This window comes from Lissotriton helveticus, chromosome 7 (assembly GCF_964261635.1).
Source record: "Lissotriton helveticus chromosome 7, aLisHel1.1, whole genome shotgun sequence".
NCBI lineage: Eukaryota > Metazoa > Chordata > Amphibia > Caudata > Salamandridae > Lissotriton > Lissotriton helveticus.
In genome coordinates, this window is record NC_136068.1 from 1,287,407,523 (window position 1) to 1,287,435,193 (window position 27,671).

The 27,671-nt window shown below is 46.5% G+C and overlaps 1 protein-coding gene across 3 annotated transcripts in view; it reads left to right on the forward strand.

Moving 5' to 3' along the window:
- Positions 1-27,671, forward strand: part of LLGL2 (LLGL scribble cell polarity complex component 2) — an 876,878-nt gene that overhangs the window by 137,460 nt on the left and 711,747 nt on the right. For 2 of the 3 annotated variants that reach the window (XM_078654530.1, XM_078654531.1), the window contains 2 exons: positions 10,941-11,010; positions 12,052-12,160. In XM_078654530.1, coding sequence (XP_078510656.1) covers positions 12,086-12,160 — 75 coding nt within the window. In that variant the 5' untranslated portion in view covers positions 10,941-11,010; positions 12,052-12,085. The remainder of the gene's footprint in view (positions 1-10,940; positions 11,011-12,051; positions 12,161-27,671) is intronic. The other variant, XM_078654529.1, reaches the window with a different exon arrangement.

The window sequence follows — 27,671 nt, forward strand, 5'->3', positions numbered from 1 at the left end:
TACAACTTCATTCCAGTCAATCTAGAAGTAGAGGGATCAGGGTCATTGAGATGGAGGGGTAGTGAGTCACTGGAAAGACTCCTCATTCCATGCCACACCTAGCAAGCACACCTGGGCTTAATCACAGTAGAGTTGAAAACCTTTTCCTCGGCTGATGGATAGTTGAGCTAAATTTGATTAATTAGGATTATTTATGCTTCAGCCACCAGGATGTCTAAATCCAATATTAACTGTTCAGCTGAACAAACATCCAAAAGTGCCACTACTCGTTTTCATTTTCTCTGTCATTGTGGTCTGTGACCATAATTTAAACCCTTCTGCAGACTGATTCACATCTAGTATTTCCCTGAAGGACCACAAAAGGTTGTAAGAGAGAGAGCAGGGGTACACCAAAACCATGTTTAGAGCACGGACTGCACAAATGCCAACATGTCACACGCCCATCTCTCCCTGCTTCCTAGCCCTTACCATAAGAGGTATAAAGGTCTTCAAATACACACTACCCCCTCATGTATAGTGCATTTGATACTTTAGCAATTAAGGAAAATCTACAACTCCTCTCAACATGAACCTACCCACCACTTCAGACAAAATAGAAACACACGCCTTGCACTGACAGCAAATAAAGTAAACACCCCTAATTAATATCTGGAACATAAAGCAATGTATACAGCACCTACTGCTGATGGTTGCAGGCTCAAGACCCTCCAGTAGTTGCCCCATCCTTCATTCCAGATAAAATGTAAATACAAAAACCCACAAATGTGCTACTGTTTCTTCACGCATGTTACATCTTTAGCCAGAAGTGATTTGGGGGTAGATTGCTAAAATATAGATTCATAGCAATCTAGGAAGCAATTAGGTCTTAATAGCTGCTGAACACACTTTGGGAGTGAGCCTTTAGCTGGAGTTCTACTGCTACGGCAGAGATGCCTCGCTGCTGTGGAGTCTGAGCTGGCGGCTCTCCCCCCTCCGACCGGGAGGAGTGGTGATTGCGGCGAGTAGCCTGCGAGGAACCGCTCCAGTGTAATCCATGGCTGGAAACCAGAGCCTGCAGTGAGTGACGGCGGTCCTGCGATTTAACCCTGGACATGTCTACCTTCCAGTCCCGACCTATATTGCTTGGCACACCGCAGCCCCTTCTGGAACATACCCACCCCAGGCCCCCAGAGAACCCTCTTCATGGGAACGGCTTGTCCCGCCACGGACTCTCATGGACCTCTTTACTTTTTCTTTTGTCCTGGCTGCCATTTTGCTGCTGTTCTCGGCTGTTTTTCTCTGGACCCCGACCCGCTATCTTGTCCATTTCCTCGTCCATTTCCCTTTTCACTCGTTTCCCCCTTGATGATCCTCAAATGTTTCTTCCCTTTTCTGTTTTGCCTTTTCTCCATACCCTTGTATCCCTCCCACCCTCCCTTGGTGCTGTGACTGCGTCCCCCCTTCGACCCCACTTAATAGAACTCTGCTCTCCTGTTTTTTTTTGGCTCTTGACCTGAGAAAATGTACTATGTGTGTATATATACGTATATAGAGATCACTCTAATCACTTGTATATGCTGTAGACCTTTGTACTCACTACCATTCCTATGTGACTCTTGCAGTATATCCATTTGTATCTCTTTCTTGAGTGACTTTACTACTTGTACATTTGCAATTTTTCTTTCTGTTTGTATCTCTTCCTTGTGTGACTTTACATCTTGTACATTTGCAATTTGTTCTGTTTGTATCTTTTATGTAACGCATGTAATCCTAAATCCACATGTTTTGCAACTGGTTCTTATGTGAAGCGCTCTGACACCTTTGGGTAAACTTCGCGCTATATAAAATCGCATTCAATAAAATAAATAAAAAATAAAAACCAGATCACATCTCATATTTCCGGGCAAAGGCAGAGAAAGAAGACATTGGGAATGTTGGAGCACCATGTTAGAGTGCGGGTGAATTAAGCAATTACACTCATGGTGGCAGCAGGTGTGTGAACTCACTGAGCTATTTTTCTTGCTTATGCACACTGTATTTCCATTCCTGCAGGTGCTCTGTTCTGCATCGTGAAGGATAAGTGATAGGGTCTACCAGGTTCTTCGCCCTACACTTAAGAGATGCATATCACAAGAATTATGCAGCAGGTGCATTCACTGGCTGTGCTATCTTACTGGTGTGTGTTCTTCTCTCACACACCATAGAATGGCTCTTATCATCCCACCACTAGCCCAGCTCTTAATCAGCTACTACATTCTAATGTCGAAAGGTCCCAGGGTCAGGGCACCGCATTTCTTTTCAGTTGGGAGGAAGACAAAGTTATTAGGAACTGGCAGAAAAATCCTTGCACATGTGCGCATCAGCTGCATATTTGTTTTAATGGGTGCAGAAGCAATTGGGTTGACGGGCCAGTACTCTGCTTTAGCACTAGATAAATACAGTGGCCGTGCGTCTGCACTTACATTTCAGATACCGCCAGTGTCTGATGCACAAGGTTTTCGGAGGCAGGCAGTTTAAGTGAAACTGCAATGCCCTGGCTGCTTCAGCTTCCGTGTCAGAGAGACAGCTGGGAAGTGTAGGCATTGTGAAAAATAACTTTCGTGCTTGCAGCATAACATGGAGCTTGTTCTATATTCTTTGACCATTCAGCAATGTAGAGAGTGCCGTGGGGGGGGGGGGGGTGGTTGGAGAGGGGGGCAGAACTCTGAGCACAGGGCTACACAGACTTAAGAGGACGAGAAGACAAAAAAGACAGTAACCTAATTTCCTAGAATGAGGACGGCACCGAAGCAAATTACAAAGGGCAGAGGGCGAAATGACAGGAATGAAAAGCCCTCTCCCCCATCCTCCCCTCCCCTCCCCAGGCTTTTACTAGTGAATGCTGAAAGTTCGTAGCATTGAAGCAATGTTATCCTGCTCCTTTAGGTGCAGCTTTTCTGGGGCATTCAGATTTCCGGTATTTCCTGACCTTGGGAAATGCCCTAGGCCCACCACCAGACTGAGGTAACCAATAGTCTTAAATCAATATCACCCATTCCTCATACACAGACCCTCATACACAGACCCACTCATCTCAACTCGTTCACACAACCTTAAAGACCACGAACATCCTTTTGATACAGACTTCCGTTGCACTGGCAAGTGAAGTGCCGTGTCAAAAATGTTAACAGCATTTCAGAAAAAAAAACAGTCTAATCCTGAATTTCTCTTAAGCGATTTGTGATCCTGATGAAACGAGTTGACCTTTCAGTTGACTTGCCAGCGTCTCCTGAAAACAATCGAAAAACAAGCCAAATGTGTCAATGGCGCATTCTATAAATTCCGGACATTTGGAGTCCCAGTGCAGACACAAAAAAGTGACACACAAAGTCTCCCACACTGACGGGTGGCACATAAGCCTACGGCAGAACAATGTAACACACTCAAGCAGGCTCACCGTATACACCTACATGCCTCAGGAGCACGCATCCTTACAATTCATGTTTAAAAGGGGCACGGGGCGCAGATTGTTCCTGTGCCTATCAACATGATGGCGACGCGGGGGAGGGGAGCTCGCTCCGGTGCTCATGTTGATCAAAGGCCTCCAAAGGTTCTCTGAGTTTCTGTCACAATTTCTTATTCGCTGTGAGCCACAGAGGGGCCACAGACCGGATATTGCTTGAGTGATTTAATGTCTACTTGTCCGTCGGACAAAATAGACATTAAATCTAATTGCCCAACATAAAAATCAACATGGTTCGGGCGTCGGGCGATATAATTCCCCCACCCCTACCTGTATACCAGTGACTAATTTAAGTTTCATTGTGCTGCAAACATTTGTATGATCTTTCCCCACAATGTGCCACGCTTATGTTTAGCTTGTTTCATGCCCCGGTACAGTGGCGGCATTCAGGTTGAGACAGCATGCAGTAGAAAGGGCGGATATGAAAATTCATCCACAGTACACTACAGCCAGGCTTCCGCTGCCTATACACATTTCTCCCCATCCTCATCAGGAGGACCTGTAAAATGGCAGCTGCATGGCCAATTGGTTTCAGCTACACTCCCCAGAGAGGTTGCTCCAGCAAGTGAGTTAGGGATTTTTTATACCATGCATGTTTCCCCGAAGGGAATACATGTGGGGGTTGCTCCTGTTTGCCTGCTTGTGACGAAATTGCCGCCAGTGTTGCCGCCCGTGTCTTTGGAGCCCTTTGCAGACCTTAAGTGCCTTCTTTAACCCGCCCGCCAGTCTCCCGCTGCTCAGCCGCTTTTTGACAACCAAAGCGGGAGCCGCCGAGGGGAGACCGGCGAGGGGCTGCACTACGTTTCCCAGCAGCCCTTCTGGGGTAGAGTGGCATCTGCAAGCGCCAGGAGGCGCTTATAAACAGCGTTGCCACTATTGTAAGTGGGTTGCTCCTGTTTGCCTGCTTGTGACGAAATTGCCGCCAGTGTTGCCGCCCGTGTCTTTGGAGCCCTTTGCAGACCTTAAGTGCCTTCTTTAACCCGCCCGCCAGTCTCCCGCTGCTCAGCCGCTTTTTGACAACCAAAGCGGGAGCCGCCGAGGGGAGACCGGCGAGGGGCTGCACTACGTTTCCCAGCAGCCCTTCTGGGGTAGAGTGGCATCTGCAAGCGCCAGGAGGCGCTTATAAACAACGTTGCCACTATTGTAAGTGGGTTGCTCCTGTTTGCCTGCTTGTGACGAAATTGCCGCCAGTGTTGCCGCCCGTGTCTTTGGAGCCCTTTGCAGACCTTAAGTGCCTTCTTTAACCCGCCCGCCAGTCTCCCGCTGCTCAGCTGCTTTTTGACAACCAAAGCGGGAGCCGCCGAGGGGAGACCGGCGAGGGGCTGCACTACGTTTCCCAGCAGCCCTTCTGGGGTAGAGTGTCATCTGCAAGCGCCAGGAGGCGCTTATAAACAACGTTGCCACTCCCTCGCGGGACGCCCGGGGCGAAGCCCGGGCAAAGGGCGGGCCCTCTACGGCCCTCAGAGGCCAGAGGAGGCTAGGCTAGGCCACCCCCTTGATATTTAATACGGCCTGGATTCGCAGGGAATGCGCCCGGAAAAGTCTACACATCTTCAACACAGCACCTAAAAAGGAAGAAGAGAAAAGCGCCACCAGTTCTGCTATCGAAGTAAGATTTTCTTACTCCAAGTGTTCCTTCACTTTTACCTTTCCATAGACATATTAAAAAATCTAATTGCTTCACAATTATGTCCAAAAAGAACATTCCCAAGGCACCGGATACACCTAAGAACACCTTGGACAACTATCTTGTCCAGGTGGTAAGTAAGATAAATAGTGATCGTAGACAATCATTGGGCCTATACCAGTCACCAACCCTCCCCTCTATGAGCCCCTCTGCTACCCCACAAACAACGGATGCTACACAGCAAGACGCTATTATCATTACTGGTGAAACTGACTCCACAGGAAATGCAAGCATGGACATAAGTGGCTCTAATGGGGCTGATATGGAGATTCACACGGACACTGATGTGGACATACATACTGACAATGCGATGGAAGAAGCACCGCCTGTAAAGAGGGCAACCAGGGCAGTTAGAGCGTGCCGTAAAATGCAAAAAAATCGCGGGGGGGGAAGGCCAGGGAAGAACAAACCTACCCCATCAGCAAAATCTAAATGCCGGGAGTATGAGGAAAACACTAGGGAGCTACTGGATGAAACTTTACTGTCCAAAATTTCAGAGTTGTTAGAGGTGAAAATTCAGACATTTATCAAGCCTCTGATCAGTAAAATTGACAAGCTTACTGCAGTAATAAAAAAATTGGGAGGTACTCAAGACACATTAGCTGATGCAATAGGTATTGTCTCAAAGAGTGTTACAAAGCAGCTGGTCTGCCAAGAGATACACAATATGGGTGGGATAGAATCAGACGCACTTACAATAGAGACGATCCCCCCTGAGAATCCACAAAATGGACCTACCATTCAAGAACTAGTAAAAGAGGTACCTATAGATCCACCGCTTGCATCAGCTCCCCATAGCCTTGAGAGTGATTCTTCACAATTTCTACTAGAAGCTGCGCCTCTGATTTTAGTACTAGCAAATGTCCCCACTCTATCACCTGACCACACAGAATCAACTTCATCTCTAACAAGCAAGGCACTACATTGGCTCTCGAACAATATGAGGATGGCACAGGGGGGAGAACAGCAGTTAGCTGATGAAGTCAAAACGGCAAGGAGGGTTACATGGATTGGGAACAATTCCAAAAAATGGAAGGGAGACTGTGTTGTACTAAATTTCCATAACTCAGCCACGCTTTCGAATATTTTGCCGAACATCCTACCCCCCCTACGAAGAAGTGGCACCATAATCCCCCTTACATTGGAATTCTTCTATAACGAATTGAAAAAAGTATCAAAACAAAATGCCCTGAAGTCACCATGGATGGCAAGAAACAAAAGATGGGGTGGGGGACAGATGCATTTTGATTCCAGCAATAGGGTTGGCGCATGGCTAGGCGACCATCAAAAAACGCCCTGTTTGACTACCCAAGGGCCAAACTGGAACATGGTGAACAGACGGGGTTTGTATAACCATGTTAATATGTATGCGCCAACACGAAATGACAATCACGTTGGAGGATGGCTAGGTGACCAGCTGAACTTGCCTTACCCTAATACCCCAGTGTCCAGATGGAACCCAGCTACAAATGGATGGGGGTTCGGAGCTCCGTCATACAACTGTGGAGTTAGTACCACCAATAGGTTTGGGGTTTTGGCTGGCCTCAACGACTGCGATTGACTTATGGGGAGGGGGCCTTTTACTGAAGCTGGGGTTGCAACTGCTAGGCACAACTCCGAAGCTGAGCCCAACCAAAATGCATTGGCTTGCACGGGAGAATCGCTATCCGATCATTCCACTAGACAAAATGTCGTCATTCGAACATTGGATACTGATTCCCTTGAGATTATTAGACAACCCCATGTACAGGCAAACTACGAAATTCCAGAAATAGATAAAATAATCTGTTGGAATATTGCAGGGCTGAGAAAAAATCTATCCAATCCAGATTGGCATCAATATCTTGACAACGGGGACCTTATCTTGTTCCAGGAAACCTGGGGGCTAGAGAATAACTTTAAGGTCGATTATAGGTCTTTTTTTATTCCTGCAACAAATACTAATGGAGGTAGACCGTCTGGTGGTTTAACAATATGGGTAAAAATTACAGGGGGGATAAGCTATAAGCAGATAGAAACTAACAACCCTGACCTCCTAATGATCGAACTAAGGAAGCCCAAGGGACAGATCATCTATGTGATCAATGTCTATAACAGACCCCATCAAGCATGCAAAGAATCGCCAGTCATAACCCACCTAGGTAACATTATGGCAGGGTTGGACCAGAATGCAACGGTAATTGTAGGTGGCGACCTTAATAGAAGTTTCGAGCCGATATTAGGTCTCGAAGATATCTATAAAGACGAGGACAGTGCCAATAATATACCCTCGGTTGACACTACATATAAAGTAGCCTGCACTGTGAGTGCCCTACAATTACTGAGCTTAACATTTGAGCATGGGCTGCGTGCATGTAATGGGCGACTGCCTTCAGACTGCCCTAGTAATCCAACATTTATAAGAGGTGAATATTCTAGTCATTTAGATTATCTCATGATTTCTAAACATTTATGGCCTAGGGTAGTGGATCTGAAGGTGGATGTTCGCATGGAGAGTGACCATTACCCTTTGACTCTTTCTATGCAGAACCTGTTTACTAATTCTACCAATAAGAAAGCCAGACATAATTTCCTATCACAAGGGCATCTAGAAGCAAATAATCGCAGGTCCCTAAAATGGCCAGCAGTCCTAGGAAATGTAAATACTGTCAGCCAGATCTACCATGTCTTTGTTAGACACATGTCCCCCTTGATGGAGAATAGGTCTGCTAACCACAGCCCTTGTCTGATAGAATCCCATGACGATTTAATTGGCCAGCTTAGTGAGATCTTGACTAGAGTGGTAAAAAGATCAAGTACCACCCACAAAGGTAAAAAAACGGGTAATTCTTGGTATAACCAGGAATGCCGGAGAGCAAAATCGGAGCTAATTACTGCAGTCAAGGAAAACATATCAGACAATGTTAAAACCAAAAGAGCCCAGCACAAAAGATGTCTATTTTTGGCCTTAAAAGAATGGGACGAGAGGGTATGGTCTGACCTGTTAGATGCTTGTAAGCGCAAGGATCAGACCTCCTTCTGGAGCCTTATTGCCAGTGGCACCAAAGGGGCAATAGACACTAAAGATAGATTTCTCAAAGAGAGTACTTGGGTTAGGCATTTCTCCCTACTATATGCTAGTGCCGACTCAGGTGTTAGCGAAGACCAGACCAACATGTCTTTAGAGATGGCATTACAAGAACCCCCTCTTGTATTCACTCTGAATGAAACGATTTCAGCAATTAAAGCAGTTAAGCCAGGAAAGGCCCCCGGTCCGGACAGAATACCAGGGGACCTCTGGAAGCATGAGGACTATATCTGGGCTCCCTACATTAATCTACTATCCAACGAAATTGCTAGTGGTGCCCCTGTCCCTGAAACATGGAAGGGGGCGGAGATTGTAACACTATTCAAAAAAGGTGATAGGTCGAACCCTGCGCACTATCGTCCTATCAGCTTGATTGACGTGTTGCAAAAAATCTTCGCCCGCCAAGTTCTTAGCCGACTTGCCTCATGGATCGATGATCACTCTATTTTTACGAGGTACCAGGCTGGTTTTAGATCTAAAATAAGCACAGTGGACCAGGTTTTTAGATTTTTATGTTTAGCCTGGAAATACACTATCATAAGGAGCTCCCACATATATGTGGCTTTCGTCGACTTGAAAGCAGCCTTTGACATGGTCCCTAGGGCTGACCTATGGAGGACACTAAATAACATGGGCGTGCCCGGAAACATTCTACAGCTATTAATTAGACTGCATGAGAACAACTATGCTCAAGTCAGATGGAGGCCAAATGGGGAGCTAAGTGGGAAAATAAATATATCCAAAGGGGTTAGGCAAGGGTGCGTTTTGGCACCTACCCTATTCTCCCTTTATGTTAACGACATTCCTGACACCCTTTTGGGCTGCGAGCATGACTCTCCCAAATTGTGTGGCGAAGCCGTTCCAGCATTGTTATTTGCAGATGACACGATTTTAATCTCTCAGACACCCAGAGGACTTCAGAATCTTTTAAATAAATTTAATTTATATTGTCATGACAGGAAACTGGAAATTAATTCCTCAAAAACAAAGGTCATGACAATTAATCCCCATAAGGGTTTTAACAAAGTTTTTAAAATAAATGATGAAATTATTGAAGAAGTCCCCAATTTTAAATACCTTGGTATCATTTTAGATAGTAAAATAACATGGAAAATACAACTCGAAAATGCTAAATTGAGGTTGACCCAAAACCAGTTTCCAATTGTAAAAAAGCACAGGAACAGTCACTTTAAAGCTGTTTCTCCGGCCATTGAACTGTTCAAAGGCAAAGCACAATCATCTTCCCTTTACGGGGCGAACCTTTGGGGTTACGCACCTTAAAAACATACTTGTATCCCAGTAACTAATGCCTCTCTCGTCTACATTCCTCCTCTGGACACACTATTATAGAACACTTCCTTTGCAGCAACAGCGCGGAGATACCCCTTCGGGGGTCTATTCTGGCGCTTTACAAGAATATAAATAAATAAGGATACTTTTCTAGTTCGTGAGAACTCCTTCATTAGACAGCTCCTAGGTGTACCGGGCTCCACACCATTGACTCCCGTATTGTGGGACCTAAACTTTCGACGCACTGACTATGCCTCCCTTGGCCCGCTGCTCTATTGGGTCCGTTTGTGGTCCACAGAGGAGCTGGTGGATTATAGAGAAGCATTGAAAGAGATAATGGCCATAAAAAATACTACCTATTTGCCATGGTTAGTGTATGTCGAAAAATGGTTTGGGAAATTGGGCCGGAGTAATTTTTGGTCCGACCCTGAATCGCTAACTAATATTTCAAAAAAAACTCCTGAAACAAAGGTATTGGGAGTTTATAAGTGATTCAGTGTTAACCAAACCCAACATAGGATTCCTGACCTCAAAATTTTTTGAAATAAAAATGACTATGCAATTGGAGCCCTTTATGGATGAAATCTATCCCCCGTTTGCCAAGAGTCTATATCTAAAATTCAGGTATGGCATTCTGCAAACGAGGGCCATGACAGCCAAATGGCACTGTATTAAGGGTGCAAACGGGAATATTGATTCCAACCTATGTGAGTTTTGCGAAATGGGGTTGAAAGAGGATGAATCCCATGTATTATTTACATGCCCTGCTTATTCTAGCGCAAGGATAAAATGGCTAAAGCCTATATGTAAACTGTTGGGCCTTCGCCATATTGGGGTTGGGCTCAGAATACTCAAGGGTGATACCTCACAACCGATAATGTTTAGTTTGAGCCGTTTCCTCTTATGTGTAGCCCTGATTAGAAAGAGAAAAGGTTTTAAAATCTAATCCTATTTACCCTCACATGGATTATTGCTGGCTAGAATAGTATCCACAAGTTATGTGCAGAGGAAAAAAGAACTGGTATTGCATTACATGTTAAAGTATTGCTTGCTTTTAGTGATCCTGGTGCTTCTTTTATATTGTAATTATTTCATTGTTTTTCTTTTTTTATTATATTAAGTAAGTGATCCTGCTAGATGAGACAAGCCGACTGTAATGAATTCTCTTCCATCCTAAAAATATTTTTGGGACATGTACATACATTTTTTCTGTTACAAGAATCCCGTGCTGCTAATTATCCTCAAATCTAACTGTGACCTTGCATTTGTTTGTATTCTTTTAAATGTATTGTATCTTACAAGGTTTTTAACCGAATAAAGATTGAAATTGAAATTGAAATTGAATACATGTGATGTCCCAGTGAGTACAATTATTCCAGCTAAAATTGTCATTATTCCACTCTTTCCTTTTCTAGTCCCTGTTATTTTCTGTCTGCTCAGTCCCCAATCTTCCCATTACTCCAGGGACATTTCAGAGCTGGAAAGGTTGGTATTTCAGCCTCGTTGCTGTTCCTTTGTAATGTGTATTGTTTTGTAATTGCACTTCTAATTGCACTTACATGCTTCTTACTACCCCTGAGGAGGTGTTCTGTTTTGGCGCTTCCCCACATTGTGCTTTGCCATTGTCTGTCGGCTTGTCCATAGTCTCCTCCTCTCTACATAATGAGATCACTTGTGTTGTGATTATTTAGAGTACACTAAGGGTTGTTAAATACCTGTCTTCAACTCCTGTTGTAATGTAAGTTAGAAGCAAAATTGTGAACTTTTGTGTTACCTGTTGATATAGCAGTTCGGATTCATTGCTGTGCACCTTTGTTACACCCTACTGTACTAAAGTTGGGGGTAACCGTAAATATTAGACACACAAATGCTCAGAGGAGGATCTCTGCTGTCACTTTCCACTACATGGAGTAGGTCTTGTGATTTGTGCTTCCTAGCAGATAAGCTTCCTCCACATTGGCTATAAAATTGTCCGCAACAAACGACAACGTAGAGATAGAGAAAACCATTGGGACCTACATCATCAAGTTTTTAAATCCCTCTTTCCAAGTTTCCGCAATGAAGGAGCGTTCTGGACCATGCTAGCAATTTATTAAATTTAGCAATCCGACTCCGATTGGCTGAGGATGAGTGAGCTCCCCTTTCAGCTCTTTAACAAAGCAGCAAAAAAAATCTTCTGTTTCTGTGACAATGAAGACAAGATTGTAAAATAATGTGTTTATTTCATATCATTTTTTTAAGCCCTTTATAAGTACATCTACCTTTGATTGGTGTTAATGGTCTCGTATTTGGGGTCTACTAAGTAATGACTACAAGTGAACCTTCTTAGTCCGTTTTGGTGAAACAAGAAGGGGAGTGGGAATCGACCAGTGGAGCTTTGAAGAGGGTGGGGTCAGGGAAACGGTGAGTGAGGAGTATGTCACACATGGAAGTTCTGCATTACGTAAATGAGTAACACAGCCAATGAGCCTTCTTCCCTTACCTCCTCATGTACTCGACTTGTCTCTTTCTTTGCTTTGTCTCCAGATCCAGTTGAAGAAGGTTAAGTGGGAAGGACAGAATGCGCAGGTTCCTGAGGCCTGGGCATGATCCAGTGCGGGAGAGTCTGAAGCGGGACCTCTTCCAGTTCAACAAGGTAAGCCGAGAAGCTTCGTACCTTGTCCTCTATGAAGAAGCATGTAGGACGCTGTTACTCCTCACCAGAAGCTGAATGCACGCTTGGATGCTGCAGGTTGCAAACATTGCCAGTGTACTTGCAGTGCCTCGGCTATGACGACAACTGCAGATACATGCTCCTTCCACAAATCCAAGCTGGCCACATTCACCTGTAGTAGCAAATAAACATCTTCAAAAGTTGTACAAGGACTTTGGATCTTGTTTTAACTGTTTTATCAAATATAAGTAATGCCCTCTGATCACCACTCCGTGAGAAACGGGGATGTGAAATAGTGGAATAACACTGACTTTCAGCTAAGGACTTGTTCTCCAAACGTGCACGTTAGCAAAACCTGCCCTCCTCACTTTGGGAAACTTGCCGGATGCAGCCTGCGGTTTAAGGCCACATAGGGGTTCACTTGGAGCAGACAGTTGTTAAGACACTCACAGGTGAGTAGCGCGCTTCACAATTCCTTGATTGATTGATTGGGGTTTGTTTATTTTGATAGAAAACCAACATTAAGATGCTGGTATTGTATCGTATTGCAAAATGTACGTAGCGCTTACTACCCCTATGTTGGGCGCTGAAGCGCTTGCATGCTGCATCTTGTAGGGTGTTTGGTTGGAAGTATGTTGTCTTTGTTTATATCCAGTGTGCCAAGCCTTGTGTGAGGACCACCGAGGTGCGGGTGGTCGAAGCACTTAGTAGTGTGATGCTATTTATGGTTTTCATTAAGCAGGCAGCTTAGAGCGGGTTTGCAGTTTTTTTAAATTTATTTCTTACGTCCTTAGGCCACTTAGGTGGTTACTTTGCTAGGTTGTCCATTCTGACATATTTAAAGTTTGTAGCCCTGAGCAGGCATACCCTCACTCTACAGACATCAGCACAACTAGTGATCGGACGAGATGTTCACAGAATACAGATTCGTGGCCTGTCTCTCCCTCCCCCATGCTCACCCTCCCTCCTTCCCCCTCGCTCTCTAGGGGCGGTGAGTTTCATTCTGTGCTGGAACCCGAGCGCGCTCCTTTCTCGTGGGCTCTGCCCTCTCTCAATGGCACATTGGCACTGTGCGCTTCTGGGACACTGTCGCCATTGGCGCTGTGCCTGGGTTCCCAAGGTCACGTGATGTGCAGTCTCTCTTATGTTTCTCATTAAACCTTCCCAGAGCCTCACCTGACGCCAGGCTTGCGTATCTTGTTACTATCGGTACCTCCTCTTGCTCTTTCCCACTACAGGCGGTGGCTGTGGTGATGCTCAGATTTGTTCGGATTTCTCGGCAATGATCCTTTATAATGGTTTCTAGACCAAAAGGTTACTTCTGGAAAATAAATGCCTTTTCCAGAATCGCGCCCCGTTTGAAGAGCCGTGTTGACCTGAAAGGCGTTATTTCCCTTTCGGTATGTGGGCTGTGTTTGCGGCCTGTTCCCACACGGGGCAGGTCTGGACTGGCACCCGAAGCCGAGCCGACAGGTACCTGGCAGGGAAAGCTGCCGGGCTTGTTGCTGAGATTTTTCGAATTGTACTCTCTCTGGTAGTGCGGGGCTGGGAGAGGGCTGTCGACACTAAACAGGTGCCGGCTGTTGTTTTGTATTTATGCTTTGCTGAGGACTCAAAGTCTGGTTTCATTTACCCATTTGTTAAGACAGCCATTAAAAATAATTTGAGAAAAATTACATTTGAATACATAGCTATCCTTCAATTCTGCGTTACTATAAATTAGTGCAATCATGTTTGTTCAGACTGGAATAGAAGTCTGACGTAAGCTTTCAGCTAGTATGGACATACCTCTTTTACATTCTCCGAATCCTAATTTAATTCACTTTCACTCCTCCTGGGTCAATTTTTTGTTCATCTCGTCGGTCAGCGCATTTAGCTGCAATTTCGAGCTGGAAAACTATTCAGTGGTATATTATTTGTTTTAACCCCAATTAGTTGTGAAATACATCTTTCAAAAAATATATTTTGAATGGCAACATTAAAGTGACTGTCTAGTTTCAGATAAGAACACCCGAATCTTGCACTTGCCTTGTTTTTTGTGACCCCTTGTGACATAGTTCATTCAGTGGCTCAGTTAACAGTTTTTCGCGTGATGGGTAAGTATCCTGGGCAAATAAATTAAATGTGTTGTTCACTTTGAAGCGTTAGTCATCAATAATATCAATATCAATATTCTTTTGAAAACGTGAACACAAAGTCCTGGCTGAAACAGACTTTAATGGATTCCCACACTGAACTTGATGTTTTACATGTTCACAGTTTAACATAGACACTTCTACGTTGCCACCACTGTTAGAGGCTTGTGGACATTAGAGTACAAATGCTTCCAATGGACACATGAAGATTCCTCAGAACACACGTTCCCAGGTGTCAAACTAGACCCTGACCTTCTTGTAGCTATGTTGAGCCGCTGATAGTAGGTTGTTCCCTTTGACATTGTGAGTGGCTTTGCACAACTCTACTGGAAGAGATGTGTATGAATTACAAATGATGCTTTGGCGTAGGTGATATCAGTTGTTTTTTTTCAAAGCTTCCACATAATCAGGATCCAAAGCTGCTAGTAATTTTTACCTCGTATTTTGAAAAACGTTTTCGTAATGTTTTGCTTGTGGATTGCATGTCTTCTCCTTATTTTAAACCTTGTGTAGCTGATAAAGACTTCTAGACTCTGATTCCTTACCTTAGAATTCTTCCCAGGCATCAGACTGGATCCTGACATTTTTCGTGAGCTGTACCACTGCGTGCTGGTAGGTTGCGTCGTTCGGCTCTGCGTGGTGTCGTCAGCGTCATCCGCATTGAAAGTGACGTGTGCGGTGCATATGGAGGCGCCACCCCATCGTGCTGACTTCTTCAGTTCTCTTATTTCTGTGCCAGTCAGCGCAGACCTGGGCAGAGCTACCCCTCCCCCAGTCATTTTTCACTGTCCCTTTTTTTACTTTGTAAAGGTTTCTCGAGACCTTGTCTCCTGGTGCCTCAGGATATCTTCTAGCAATGCTGGGTTTAAATTGTGTGGCACCTGTCATTACCAGATGCCTGTGACAGACCCGCATTAGTTGTGCCTCTGGGGGTTGGAAAGCGTCCACACCGTCAAAACCTCTGTTGACTGCCGCGCCATGGAAGGCCTTGAGGGAGCAGTCCCTCAAGATTCTTGCCCCATGACACTGCAACACTCAAGATCTCAGCAGAGAGGAAGGTCCTGAGATTGTTGCCCAGCCACCCCAGGTGTTCGTCGTCGCAGTTGAAGTTGTCAGGGAAATAGGCTAAGTCTAACCAGCACAAGAAGAGCAATAAGTCGAAGAGATCTTCTACCTCACCACATCTGTCAAAGTCATCTGACAAGACCAGGGAGCGTTGGCATTCGCAGCGTAGTTCGATGCTGGCCTGAGGATCTGGTGGATGCCAGTGGACTGGACACCTCCCCAGACATTGGCCTGGTCTCTCCTCCTACTGTGGCTATGCAAGAGTATGACTCATTCGCAGTGGCAGTTCGCCCGGCTGAAGTCTAGACTAAACGCTACTCTCAGTCACTGTCAAGATGCACATCTTGACGGAGGTACTTCAGTTGGGAGTTGCCCCCACTGAACCGTTACTCCCATTCAATGAAGCCCTTACTAATGTCCTGCTCGTACCTGGTCCAAGCCCTGCAGAGGGGCTCCTGTGCATAGGGCAATTGCCTGCCGTCATCGCCCGCCCCTGGTGACCCCAGTTTGCTCACCCAGCGCTCCATCCCCGATAGCTTGGTGGTCTATGCCTCCACCTCCAAATGTCACCTTGGCCCTTTATCTACCACTCGTTCAGGCAGGGAATTCAAAAGGCTGGATACCTTTAGGAAGAATATGTTCTCTTCCGCCAGTCTGGCTCTGCAGTCAGTGAACACTGTGTGCCTTTTGGGCTGATACTCCCATACCGTCTTGGAATCGGTTGTGCAAGTGCTGCCCATGGTCTCTGAAAACGTCTGAGCCATATTCTCTCAAGCAGTTGCTGATGGGAGAGATACAGCCAAGATTTTTTTTTAAACTTTATTTAGCATTTTGATAAGACAAAACCAGGCACTGATTCCAAAGAAAGGCCATCTCGGGTACGATCATGAGGCATGGTCAATGCTAGTTACCTTTGATACACAGTAGGTAATGCAACATATGATGTAATATACATATAATACAATCAAGGCCCATCTCGAACGACATTACAATGTGTGCATCTGTAAACCCATTTCCCCCTCCACCCATTAGTCAACCTACGAAATAAGAATGTACCAATGTCATAGGAAGTAGATGCTTCATACTTTGGGTGTCAGCCTAGCCTATCCTAGATGGCACGATACCCTGCTCCTGCTGCATGGGGGGGGTCTTGCTGTTGTGCTGTGAGGAATGCCTTGAAGGGGCCCCAGATGTCTCTAGGCCTGGAGGAAGGAGGGATTGTGTCAGCATACTGATCACTTCTTGCAGAACAGGATGCCAAGCTTTGTATCCATCCCTTTTTTGTTGGAGCCCTTTTGCCGCCCCAGTGTATTGCTACCTCCCTTTTGCCCAGTAGTAAAGCTATGGCCGCAAATCTGCAAACTTTAAGGGGGAGTTGAACCACATATCCCATGAGTGCAATCTCAGGCAGTGGGTTCATAGGCACCTGTATTATCTTGCTCAATGTACAGTGTACTTCCACCCAGAAAGTGTGTATGTGTGGGCACGTCCAGGCTAGGTGTGCGAAATCTGCTTGAGGGGAATGGCATAGCTGGCAGTGATGAGATCGAGTGGGGTCTATCCTGTGTGCTCTGGCCGGGGTGACATGTATTCTGCGTAGAAACTTGAAATGTATCAGATTGTCCCTGCTGTTTTAAGATACTGTTTTCGTCTCTTTGCAGCAAGCTGTCCATTGTTCGCCAGATATTGAGTTGCCCAAGTCCGCTTCCCAAGCGGCGCGTACCCTGCTATCGTCCAACGTGATTAAGTCAGCACATGTTTTGTAAAGTTGGGATATCAAATGGACCCCCCTGCTACTACCTATCACCATAGTGAGTGGTGGGAATGACGGAGGCACCAGAGGGTAGTCTGGGAACTGGGCTCGAAGCGCAGACCGAAGTCTGGCCAGAACAAATCTGTCCATGAATGTCACTTCTTTAAAGGAGGACGCGTCGTCTGGGTCAATTATGTGGCCTGCAGGATACAAGTTGCCCATTTTGTCAATATTGAATTTCGTGCAAGTCTTCTGTACTAATTTTTGGCCTGTTATGGGCAGCCATTTTGCGTTGGGGAGTGGCAGGTTGGATGAGTAAACCGTCTGGGTGTTAGTGAGACGGCCCAGTTTAACCCGGGTCCAACAGGTTGTAGAGACTGGCTGAATGTCTTTAGGATTTTGGGGTATACCAAGGGGCAAAGCTGCACCCAGGGTGTCCGGTAGAACAAAATCTGACTCTGGTCTCAGGAACGTGATTCTGGCATCCGGGTGATGTCTGTGCAAAGCTGCACTGTGCCACCAGATAGTACAGTTGCAGATCCGGGACGCCATACCCTCCTCTATCACATGGGAGTGTCATGACCTGCCATCTCACTCTGGGTGTCTTATTGCCTCAGACCAATCCAATTGAGTGCGAAGAGTACTAAAAAATGTATTTGTAAGCTGTATCAGGGTGTTCTGAAACAAATACAAAAACTTCAGGAGTACAATCATTTTAATGAGGGCCACTCGCCCCGCCATTGAGAGAGGGATCTTCAGCCAGTGGTCTATTTGCGTCTCAAGTTTAGAGATCGCTGTGCCATAATTGCGGCCGATAATTTGGTCAGTCTCAAGATGAATGTGCACCCCCAGGTACTTCACTGAGTCCGAGCACCGCTCCAGCAGAAACTCCAGTTCCCACTGGGCAGTGCTGCTCGTGAAGGGGAAAATGACAGATTTATGCCAATTTATCCCCAATCCGGAAGAGTACCAAATCGGAGAATCTCTTATAAGCGGGTCTAAGTTGGTCTGGGGGTCATGAACATATAGGATTGTGTCATCTGCATATAAAGAGACCAATAACTGGCCTGTGCGGAACTGTAAGCCCCTATGTAGATTCTTCTCCTGAAGGTGTTGTATCAAGGGGTCCATCGCTAATATAAACAAAAAGGGTGACAATGGGCACCCCTGCCATGTGCCACGGGATAGTGGGAAGGGTGCCGACGGAGTGCCATTGAGTCGGAGCCTAGCAGTGGGTTGACTACATAACTGAGCCGTAGTGACGATAAAGCCATGCGGCATGCCCATTCTTTGCATTATAGACAGAAAAAAGGGCCATTGCAGGGAGTCGAAAGCTTTTGCGGTGTCCAGCAGGATAGCTGCTGCAGGAGTGTCTGGATTTATTCTGTGCAGGGTATTAAATAAGGTACGGAGGTTGAACGCCGTAGATCGGTGTGGTATGAATCCTGACTGGGCCGGGGAGACAATAGATTCCATCAGGATGGAGAGGCAGCATGCTAGTGCCTTAGCAGGTATTTTATAATCCAGGTTAAGAAGGGACAAGGGGCGATAGGAGCCACACAGCTGGGGGTCCTTCCAGAGTTTGGGGAGCAAAATGATGACCGCTTCACGAAGTGTGGGAGGGAGAACCTGTTTCTCCAAAATGATGACCGCTTCACGAAGGGTGGGAGGGAAAACCTGTTTCTCCACTGCCTCGGCATACATATCCAGGAGTCGAGGGATCAGTAGATCCTTGTAGGCTTTGTAAAATTCCCCTGTGAACCCATCAAGCCCGGGTGCGGTAGATGAGTTCAGGGAAGTAATGGCTTCATCTATGCTTTCTGCCGTAATGGGTACCGCTAGAAAGTCTTGCATAAACTTTTCAAGATATACTAAGGCGACCTCAGAAAGGTAGGCCTCTTGGTCAGTGTGGTCCCAGCCTTGTAGAGTATAGCATTTTAAAATGAGAGAAACTCCTCCTGGATTTCCAAAGGGTCTTTGGCATGCTGTCCAGCCGATGATTGAAGTTCGGTAATATGAGCTTTTGTGTATGGTGGTCTTATAATTTGTGCTAACATCCTACCAGGGCGGTCACCTTCTCCATACACCTTGGCGTTATGGTATTTTCCGATGTACAGGATTTCACTCTCAGCAGTTTCCCTATATTCCAGGAGTAGAGCCGCCCTCTTTGCACTATGACTCGGCTCAGCCAATACCCTTTGTTCAGTGTCTAGGGCACCAGGCTCCCTTTCCACCCATACAAGCGTGCCATGTATATCGCGTAGCACTCCAGAGCTTTTCTAAGCCTTGAATCCCTCCCACAACAAGGCCTCGGTGTCCACCGACCCAATGTTTATTTCAAAATAATCCTCAATCGCTTCATGGATTTCTTGTCTGAACACCTAGTCATCTAGGGCGCGGCTTGGGAACCTCCACTGTCTCTCAAAACCTTCGGGGCGCGGGATCTTCAGGGACAGCAGTACCGGGGAGTGATCTGAATATGTTCTGGGTAGTGTTTGCAGTTTATGAAACCAGCGGGAGATTTCCGGCGAGGCTAACCAATAGTCCAGTCTGGTCCATGTGTCATGTAGACTAGTGTAATGAGTGTATGTAGTGTGACTTGGATCTCGAGCACGGCCTATTTCCAGGAGAGAGAAATACTCACATAAGGATTTTAAAGCATTACACGCTCGAGGCTTTAAGCCAGGGGCTGTGGAAGTGCTATCGGAGGGCGGGTGTAGGGTAATGTTGAAATCGCCCCCAACGAGAAGGGGCATCAGGCCCAGCTGCAGCAATCTAGAGAGTAACATATAGTAGAAATCGGGGGAATCAGTGTTGGGACCATATATACATACCAAGGCCAGTTTGCGGTTCAATAGTGTGCCCACTACTATTACGTATCTGCCTTCATCATCATAGATTACCGAATGACACTTAAAGGGGAGTCGCTTATGTATGAGGATGGCCGCACCCTGGCATAATTACTTTAGTTTGCGAAAAATCTGTTCAGGCCCCAGAAGGATGCAAACCGGGCCTGATCGCTGGTAGGAAGGTGTGTCTCCTGAAGGAAGGCCACATCAACCCCGTGTCTAAGTAGATAATGGACCACCTGGCGTCTTTTTCGTGTATTGTTTAAGCCCCTAACATTCCATGTAGCCCGTGTGACGCTCGACGGGCCTTCATTTTAACCATGGAGGTAGTCTGAGGAACAAAGATTAACCAAGAGTCGCACCCACGTGCCATGGCAACAAACAAATGTAACTTCGATTCAGTGCATAGCAATAAGAACAAAACCCTTCCAGCCTCCCCCCACCCAGCCTTCCCGCCCGTCCGGAGAACAATACCCACATTACCAAAACAATCAATAGTACCAATAGCGTTCTAAAAAATAGTGAATCTCAAACAAATGTGGTACAGTCTATTGTTACCAATACTATCTCTAGGTGTACACCAAAGTGGGGGGGCAATCGCTGTCCAAGTGCCCAGCAACCTTAACAAGAATTGTGTGCAATATGGTAAATCCCAGCATTCACAACCAGTTGTCCCGTGAGCGGCATAGTAAAAATCAAGTGAACATCAGTCAGCCAGGACCAGAATTGGAGAATAAATCCACACGTGCAGCAGAACAACTGTGCGGGGGTGAAGTGGGGTCTGTCTCTGTAGGACGTTTATTGTTAAGTTTATAATTTCGAAATAACTCCTGTGCCTCTGCGGGGTTTTCAAAGATTCGGGCATGTCCATTTACCTCCACCTGCAGTCTGGCAGGATGTAGCATACCGTACTTAAACCCAAGGTTCCTGAGCACTGCTTTTACCCCTAGGTATTTCCTCCTCGCATCTTGAACCAGAGATATAGAGACAGTTTGGAGCCCCGCCAGGAGAGTTCGCCGTGTTCGCGTGCCAGTCGCAGTGCTGTATCCCTATCTACGAAGTTAATTATTTGTGCAATTATGCGTCTAGGCGGGCAGCCCGGGTTGGGGCGGGGGCCAAGTAACCTATGGGCTCGTTCCACCACAAAGCCAGGAGTGAAGGCCTCCTTTCCAAACAGGTTGGTTAGTATCATCTCTACCAGATTGTCCATGCGCACTTTCGCGGTGGATTCAGGCACACCTATGAGGTGGATGTTACGACGGCTTCGCGCTGCCAAATTCTCATTCTTCGACGCAACCTCCTTTAGGATGCGCTCCATGCGATCTACCCTCTTCACTGATTGCGCCATTCCATCCTCCAGGTCAGACGTGCAGGACTCAACCACATCAAGACATCGATCGTGTACCTGGGTCTTTGTGCCCAGGCCTGCTATATGTTTGTCCAAGGAGTCAAAGCGGACTTGTGGACAAAGCGCCTTGAAACCCGCCCTCATTTCCAGCAGTAATAGATTCTGATGGGCAGCGTTGTGTGTCAAGGTAGACAGGGGTTGTCCGCCATGTCGCTTGGCTGATCTCGGGTAGGTTCCGCAATTTTCTTGAAGGGAAGTACCCGTTGTTTAGGGTCTCTGGGGCCCATGCCGCAACTGCGCAGGAAGACTTGAAGTAGGAGGCTAGATAATGGCCTGGGAGTGGGGCTGCAGGTATGCCGCTGCAGGAAGAGCTGTGCAGTACAGGTAGTATGTAGGCCCACCTGGTCGCAGTTTCAAGTGTGTGGAAAACACAACACGGGCAAGGGTTGTGACAAACTGGACTCCATAAGAGCATGTGATGTATCCCACGGCCTGTGCAGCAAAGGGGAGAGTGCGCTCACTGTGTTGCTGCCAAGATGGTCACGTGGGTGCATAAGGCAGACAGATGACGGGATATGCCTGAGCGGGCACTGTGGTGGCTTGGGTGACAGTGGTTGAAGTGGCCCGTTTAGTCCAGAGGGAGGCAAGACGCAGAAAGCGCTGCAGATTTCAGGTGAGGCAGCGTGGGAGGGGGTTTGGGGGGCAGCGCCGCATGTACTCGGGCGCCGGAGCTCAGTATAATTATAATTACCGCCCTCTGGAGTGCCGCAGATTAACTACAGTGAGGGCCGGTGGAAGGGCCCAATGCAGCAGGGTTAGCGAGGCCGCCACAGCCTCACAGCTTACACTCGTGGTTCCCGGGGCTCAATGCACGCGCCGCGCGGGAGGCCAAACGGACCGCCCGTACTGCGGGACACGCGATGTGCTGCCGGGAGAGCTCCGCCTGCCTCGAGAGGCATGCAGCACTTACTGCGCCTCCCCCGCGGCGATGCTGGGCTGCCTCCTCACTCTGCCGCGGGCTCCGCTCTCTCAGCAGTCAGCGCCACCGCCATTTTGTCTTGGATGCTCCGACCAGGAGCGGGGCAGGTCTCGACCCTATCTGCACATCTGGGCTGCACATCACGCCGCAGCAGTCATGGTTATGGGCACGCGATGCTCAGCCTTGGATCATGGGGTTTTGTGCCGCAGCTGAGGCGGGGAAACGGTCGCTTGGTCGCTAGGGCCGGGAGAGCTTCAGCTCCGTGCGGCCATCCCATTCATGGCATAGCCACGCCCCCCAGAGATGCAGCCAACTTCACAATACAATGTGGGCTGGGCACGACCGACTCGCTGGGCAGAGCGATTTCATAGTCAGTGGCTCCTGGACGCCACACTTGGCTGAGAACCACTGGCTTCTCAGGTGACCAATTTTTGCTCATGGACATGCCCTTTGATGGCTCATTGTTGTTTGGAGAGAAGGCGGACTCAGCGTTAGTGCGCTTTAAGCACAGTAGCGCTAGAACCAAGTCCTTGGACCTTCCATGACCCCTCTTCCACCCCTTTCGTGGACAAGGAAGGGGTTTTCACCCATGTCTTTACACGACCAGCCACCCGGTCAGCAAACTGACCAATCTTTTGGTGCCCGGGGGCATGACTCCCACATGCCATGTGGCATAGGTAGCCAGAAGTTGAGCTAGTCCACCCACTCCCAGCCCCCAGGTCGAGCCAGTCTACCCCCCTGCGGTGCCCAGAGCCCCCAAACCACTTTAGTATGCCCTCTGACCATCATAGCATCCAGTGGGGGGCAGGATACGCCATCACCTGCACCATTGGAAGTCAATAACATCAGATTGTTGGTGACCACCCCCACCCATGCCACCTGCTTACGGCAAGCTTACAAAAGACCACCCCTCCTTGCTCCGTCAGAAGATGTGAGGTCGCTTGGCCAAAGGAGCTGTAGAGAAGTTGCCAGAGCAGAAGTAGTTCATGGTTGCTATTTCCACTACTTTTCTGGACGGAGGCCTACATCCTATTCTACGACATGCACTTTCTCAATGTCTTCCTGAAAAATGAGGAATTCAAAATGCTTGCACAAGTCGTATTTGCCCCGGACCCAGGAGACTGGATGATATAACTGGACTTAAAGGATGCTTATCTTCACAGCCCCGTCCTGCATACCCATAGGCATTACCTGCGGTTCATGGTAGGCCAAGAGCACTTTTAGTTTGCTGTGTTTCACTTCGGCCTTACCACTCCCCTCAGACATTCAAGAAAGTGATGATGGTTGTTGCAGCTCATCTGTAGAGGTTGAGAATTCCAGTCTTTCCTTACCTCGACCATTGGATATTTTAGGCAAGCTTGCCCCTGGCAGTCGTCGCTCACCTTCCTTCAGGCTATGGTGAACCTTCTGCACTAACTGGGCTCACTATCAACGTGCTGAAGTCACATCAGACTCCTTCTTAGATGCTCCCTTTCATCAGAGCTGTTCTGGACACTGTGAGTTTCGTGCCTATCCTCCAAAGTGGCAAGTCCAGGATGTTCAGGCTATGAAATCGTTGTTTCGGCCTCTATCCTGGATTTCGGTGAGACAGACTCTGTGGCTGTTGGGCCTCATGGTCTCCTGCATTCTTCTTATGACACATGCCTGTTGGTATATGAGCGCTCTGATGCTATTCTCACTGGACCTAAAATTTCAGTGAGAATAGCATCAGGGTAATGTCTCTGACATGGCCCAGATCTCAGAGGGAACTGCTAAAGACCTGCAGTGGTGGCAAAAGAACCACAATTGGGCCATTGGCAGACCCCTATCTTTTTCCCCAGCTAAGCTGACTGTGGTGACAGAAGAATCACTTCTGGGCTGGGGCGGCTATCTGGGAGAGTTATCAGTGTACTGGAAATAAGTCATAAGGCTGGTGCTGAGAATATTTTTGCCCCACTTTCAAGGGAAACCTCTTCAAGCCTCAACAGACTATTTGTCTACTAAGCACTATATGAACAAACAGAGGGAGTGCTGGTTACCATCTTATTTTTCTAGCTGCTAGTGATCTATGGCATAGGCTGTGGACAGAAGAACTAGTCTGTCAGTAGCTAATCTGTTGAGATAGGTGAACCAGAAGGCAGACATAATGAGCACACTGGTCTGATCAACTGCTAGTGGAATTTGACCTAGGACATTCTGAATCAAATCTTTGCAGGTGGGGCTTTCTTAACATAAAGCTTTTTGTAGTGACTTGCTAATGTGGAGTGCCCCCTTTTATCCTGAAACAGTATTCACTTCAGGACCATCTTCGGATGCCTTCATTCTCCCTTGGACAAAGTGCTCTTTGCCTTCCACTGGTTCAGAGGTTGCTTCAGAAAATCTGGAAACGTAAGCTAGATTGAACTTAATGGTACTGATTGGGCCAGACCTCCTTGGTATCCCTATCTTCCTCACCTCCGAATAGCCAGGCTGTGGAACCTCTCTTTGTGACCGTCCTACTCATAATGGTTGTTCGTTTATCCTAACCTTGCCACTCTGTGTGCTAATCTTGACCATTTACTTCTCCCTTTTTATGATTTGCCTTCAGATGTTCTCCACATTCTTCTCAGACTTAGATGTCCATCTATAAGGTCTGTCCATTCTAGGTCCAGTCTGTATTCTACTTGTGATGTTGAAATAGATCTATTGCTCTGTTGCACTCTGATCTGTCACACATTCTACAATTACTCTCTCCTTGACTGAGAAAGGCTTAAACATTAGCACGTTAAAGGGGCATCTAAGGGGTGTTTGTGCTTGACTAGTACGCTATACTTAAATATCCTTTGGTTGTCCAGTTCCCCAGGGATCTTTAGAATATGTTCTGCAAACTCCACTTTATACTCCCTAGGATCTTAACTCTCTTTCAACTTTTATAAATGGTGAGCTGTTGTGTTATAGTATTATTAAGCATCTTATCTGGGAAAGACTACCTTTCATCCAGGCGTCACATTAGCATTCCTCCAATGTATACTTCTACCTGCAGATTTCTTTCCTCTTGAACAACCCCAGGCACCATACTGAATCCAAATACTTTGCTTAACTGTCCTATTCTAGTAGGGGGTACTGGCTCTATCCTAGAACCAGAAGCACCATTTGCTTGATGTTAGGGGAGTCAACATAGGCTCTATTTTTTCGGTGCCCTTCAACCACAGACTGCCAGAGGAAGTCGGGCACAGAGAACTTTCCAGCCTGAGCCGACACAGCTCCAACGCTAATGGCAAACTATGCGTGGCATCTTTGGGTCGGACTCTGATCCTATCCACATTGCCTATCCCTGTCAAGCATAATGACACTGACAGCAAGGCGACAACATATGTATTGCTCTCTCTGTCTTTGGACACAGCAGACTACTTAGTTCTCCTGAATGTGAGTGGGCTGGATGCATCTCCTGAGACCGATATGGAATCCTTAAGAGTTCCTGTGGAAGTTCAGTTATAAGGAAGGCAGTGGAGGTCTTGGAAGTTAGCCCTGCCTTACAATGCCAGCTAAACTTACTGAGGTATTACAACCCTCCCACAGGCATAAGAGCCTCCCTTTAACTTCAGTGAGGCCCTGCTTGAGCTCATTAAAGCAGCGTGGGGCAAACCCACTTTGGCCCCAGCTGTGAATCAAGTTATTGGCAGGTGGTACAGACCTACCCAGGAGACCTTGCCCTCCTTTCAACCCACGATCGCCAGAAAATTGGAAGGAGCAGGCTTATTTCTGTTGAAAGCAGAATCTGAATGTGTTCCCAACAGCACACCTGGACACGGAGTCCAAAGAGTTGGAGGCTTTAGGAAAAATGTTCTTCTCAGCTCGCATCTTCTTTGCGTTGCGCTATATAAATCGATAAATCAAATCTTTGCTCTACTGTCAGTGAACGCAAACTGCCTGCTCGCCAGGTACACACATGCCTTGTGGGAGACTGTGACTGGTTCCTAGTCTCGGACAACATTAAGGATCTCCAAACTCATGAGGAATAGCCAAGATTCTTCTGCCAAAATTATCAGGGCAAGCTTGGACATAATTTCAAAAGTGCTTTATTTCGAGTATTACTCATAAAAGCAGACAAACATACATATATTAAAAAACTATTAAATTTATAACGTCATATTAGACTTAAGCACGCAGTTAATATTTAAAAACACAATACATGAAAAAAAAACTTTCAAAAGCAGGTTTTGATATAAAAAAGTGCCAAAATAGTAATCACAAATAAACAATTTGTAAAAATATATCATAGAGTTTCAGACCGATGATACGTTAAAATTAAATATATTACAATGGAATAAAAAATAGATACAAGTCTAGCAGTCACTGTCCAAATAATCAATTTTTTCAGAGAATAGACTATAGCCTAGCAGTCTCTGAATTTATCATGAATTATTACAGAGAATAGACATGTATCTAACAGTTCCTATGAACGACACAATAAATTATTATCCTCTAATCGTTCTCTGTCTTAAAATCCAAGCCCACCCCAGGTACTTTGCAGTAGCAATTATAATCCAATTAGCAGATGTAGTTCTTAAAATCCGCAATGCTACCATGCTATTTTTTGTACCTAGGTTCCTGCACATTGGAGCCAACCAAACTCGCCTAGGAGTGGAGTACCTTGAGCAGGAGAACAGAAAATGACCAAGAGTCTCGTTACCTACCCCACAGACAGGACAAATTGACACACCTCCTGCTTTCCATTTAGATGTTAGGTTAGATAGAGGAAGAGAGCCTACCCTCAATTGGAAAAGCAGTTTCCTGTCCCTGGGCTTTAATATGTAATCCCAATACATTTCATAAATTGGGTACAACGTGGTCTCTAAGTAACTAGTGGTCATGGACCCACTGTTTAAGCTAAGCATACTCTTGTTAACAACATGTTCCCAGTAAATGCTTTTTATGGTGGACTTGGAAGGGAATGAGGCCCCAGCTGGGTCAGCCCATAGAGCATTAAGTCCTATGTCGAACAAGGCAATCTTCAATGATTTAAACCATTTAATTTTGTTGTAGCAGTCACTTGTGACAACATCTTTAAACCCATTCGCATAGTGAGAGAGCTCTGGCGTGGTCCAAAGCCTACGCCAGTATAAAATCGGGCGTAGTTTGGCCTTATCAGAGATTGCTCTCCTACCTAATTCATATCGTAGGGGCAATTGCGGACTGCTCTGAGGGACGCCTATCAAATTCCTATAGAATTTATTTTCAGAGGTTTGGAGCTCCTGAAGGTTTTCGTACCCCCATAGTTCCGCACCATACAAGGCAGACCCTATTGCTTTTGCCTCATAGATTATCAAAGGTGGTTTGATGGGCTTAGTGAGCGATTTCCTTTGCTCTTTGATGATTGTGCCAGCTATTTGCTTGTGCCTTAGT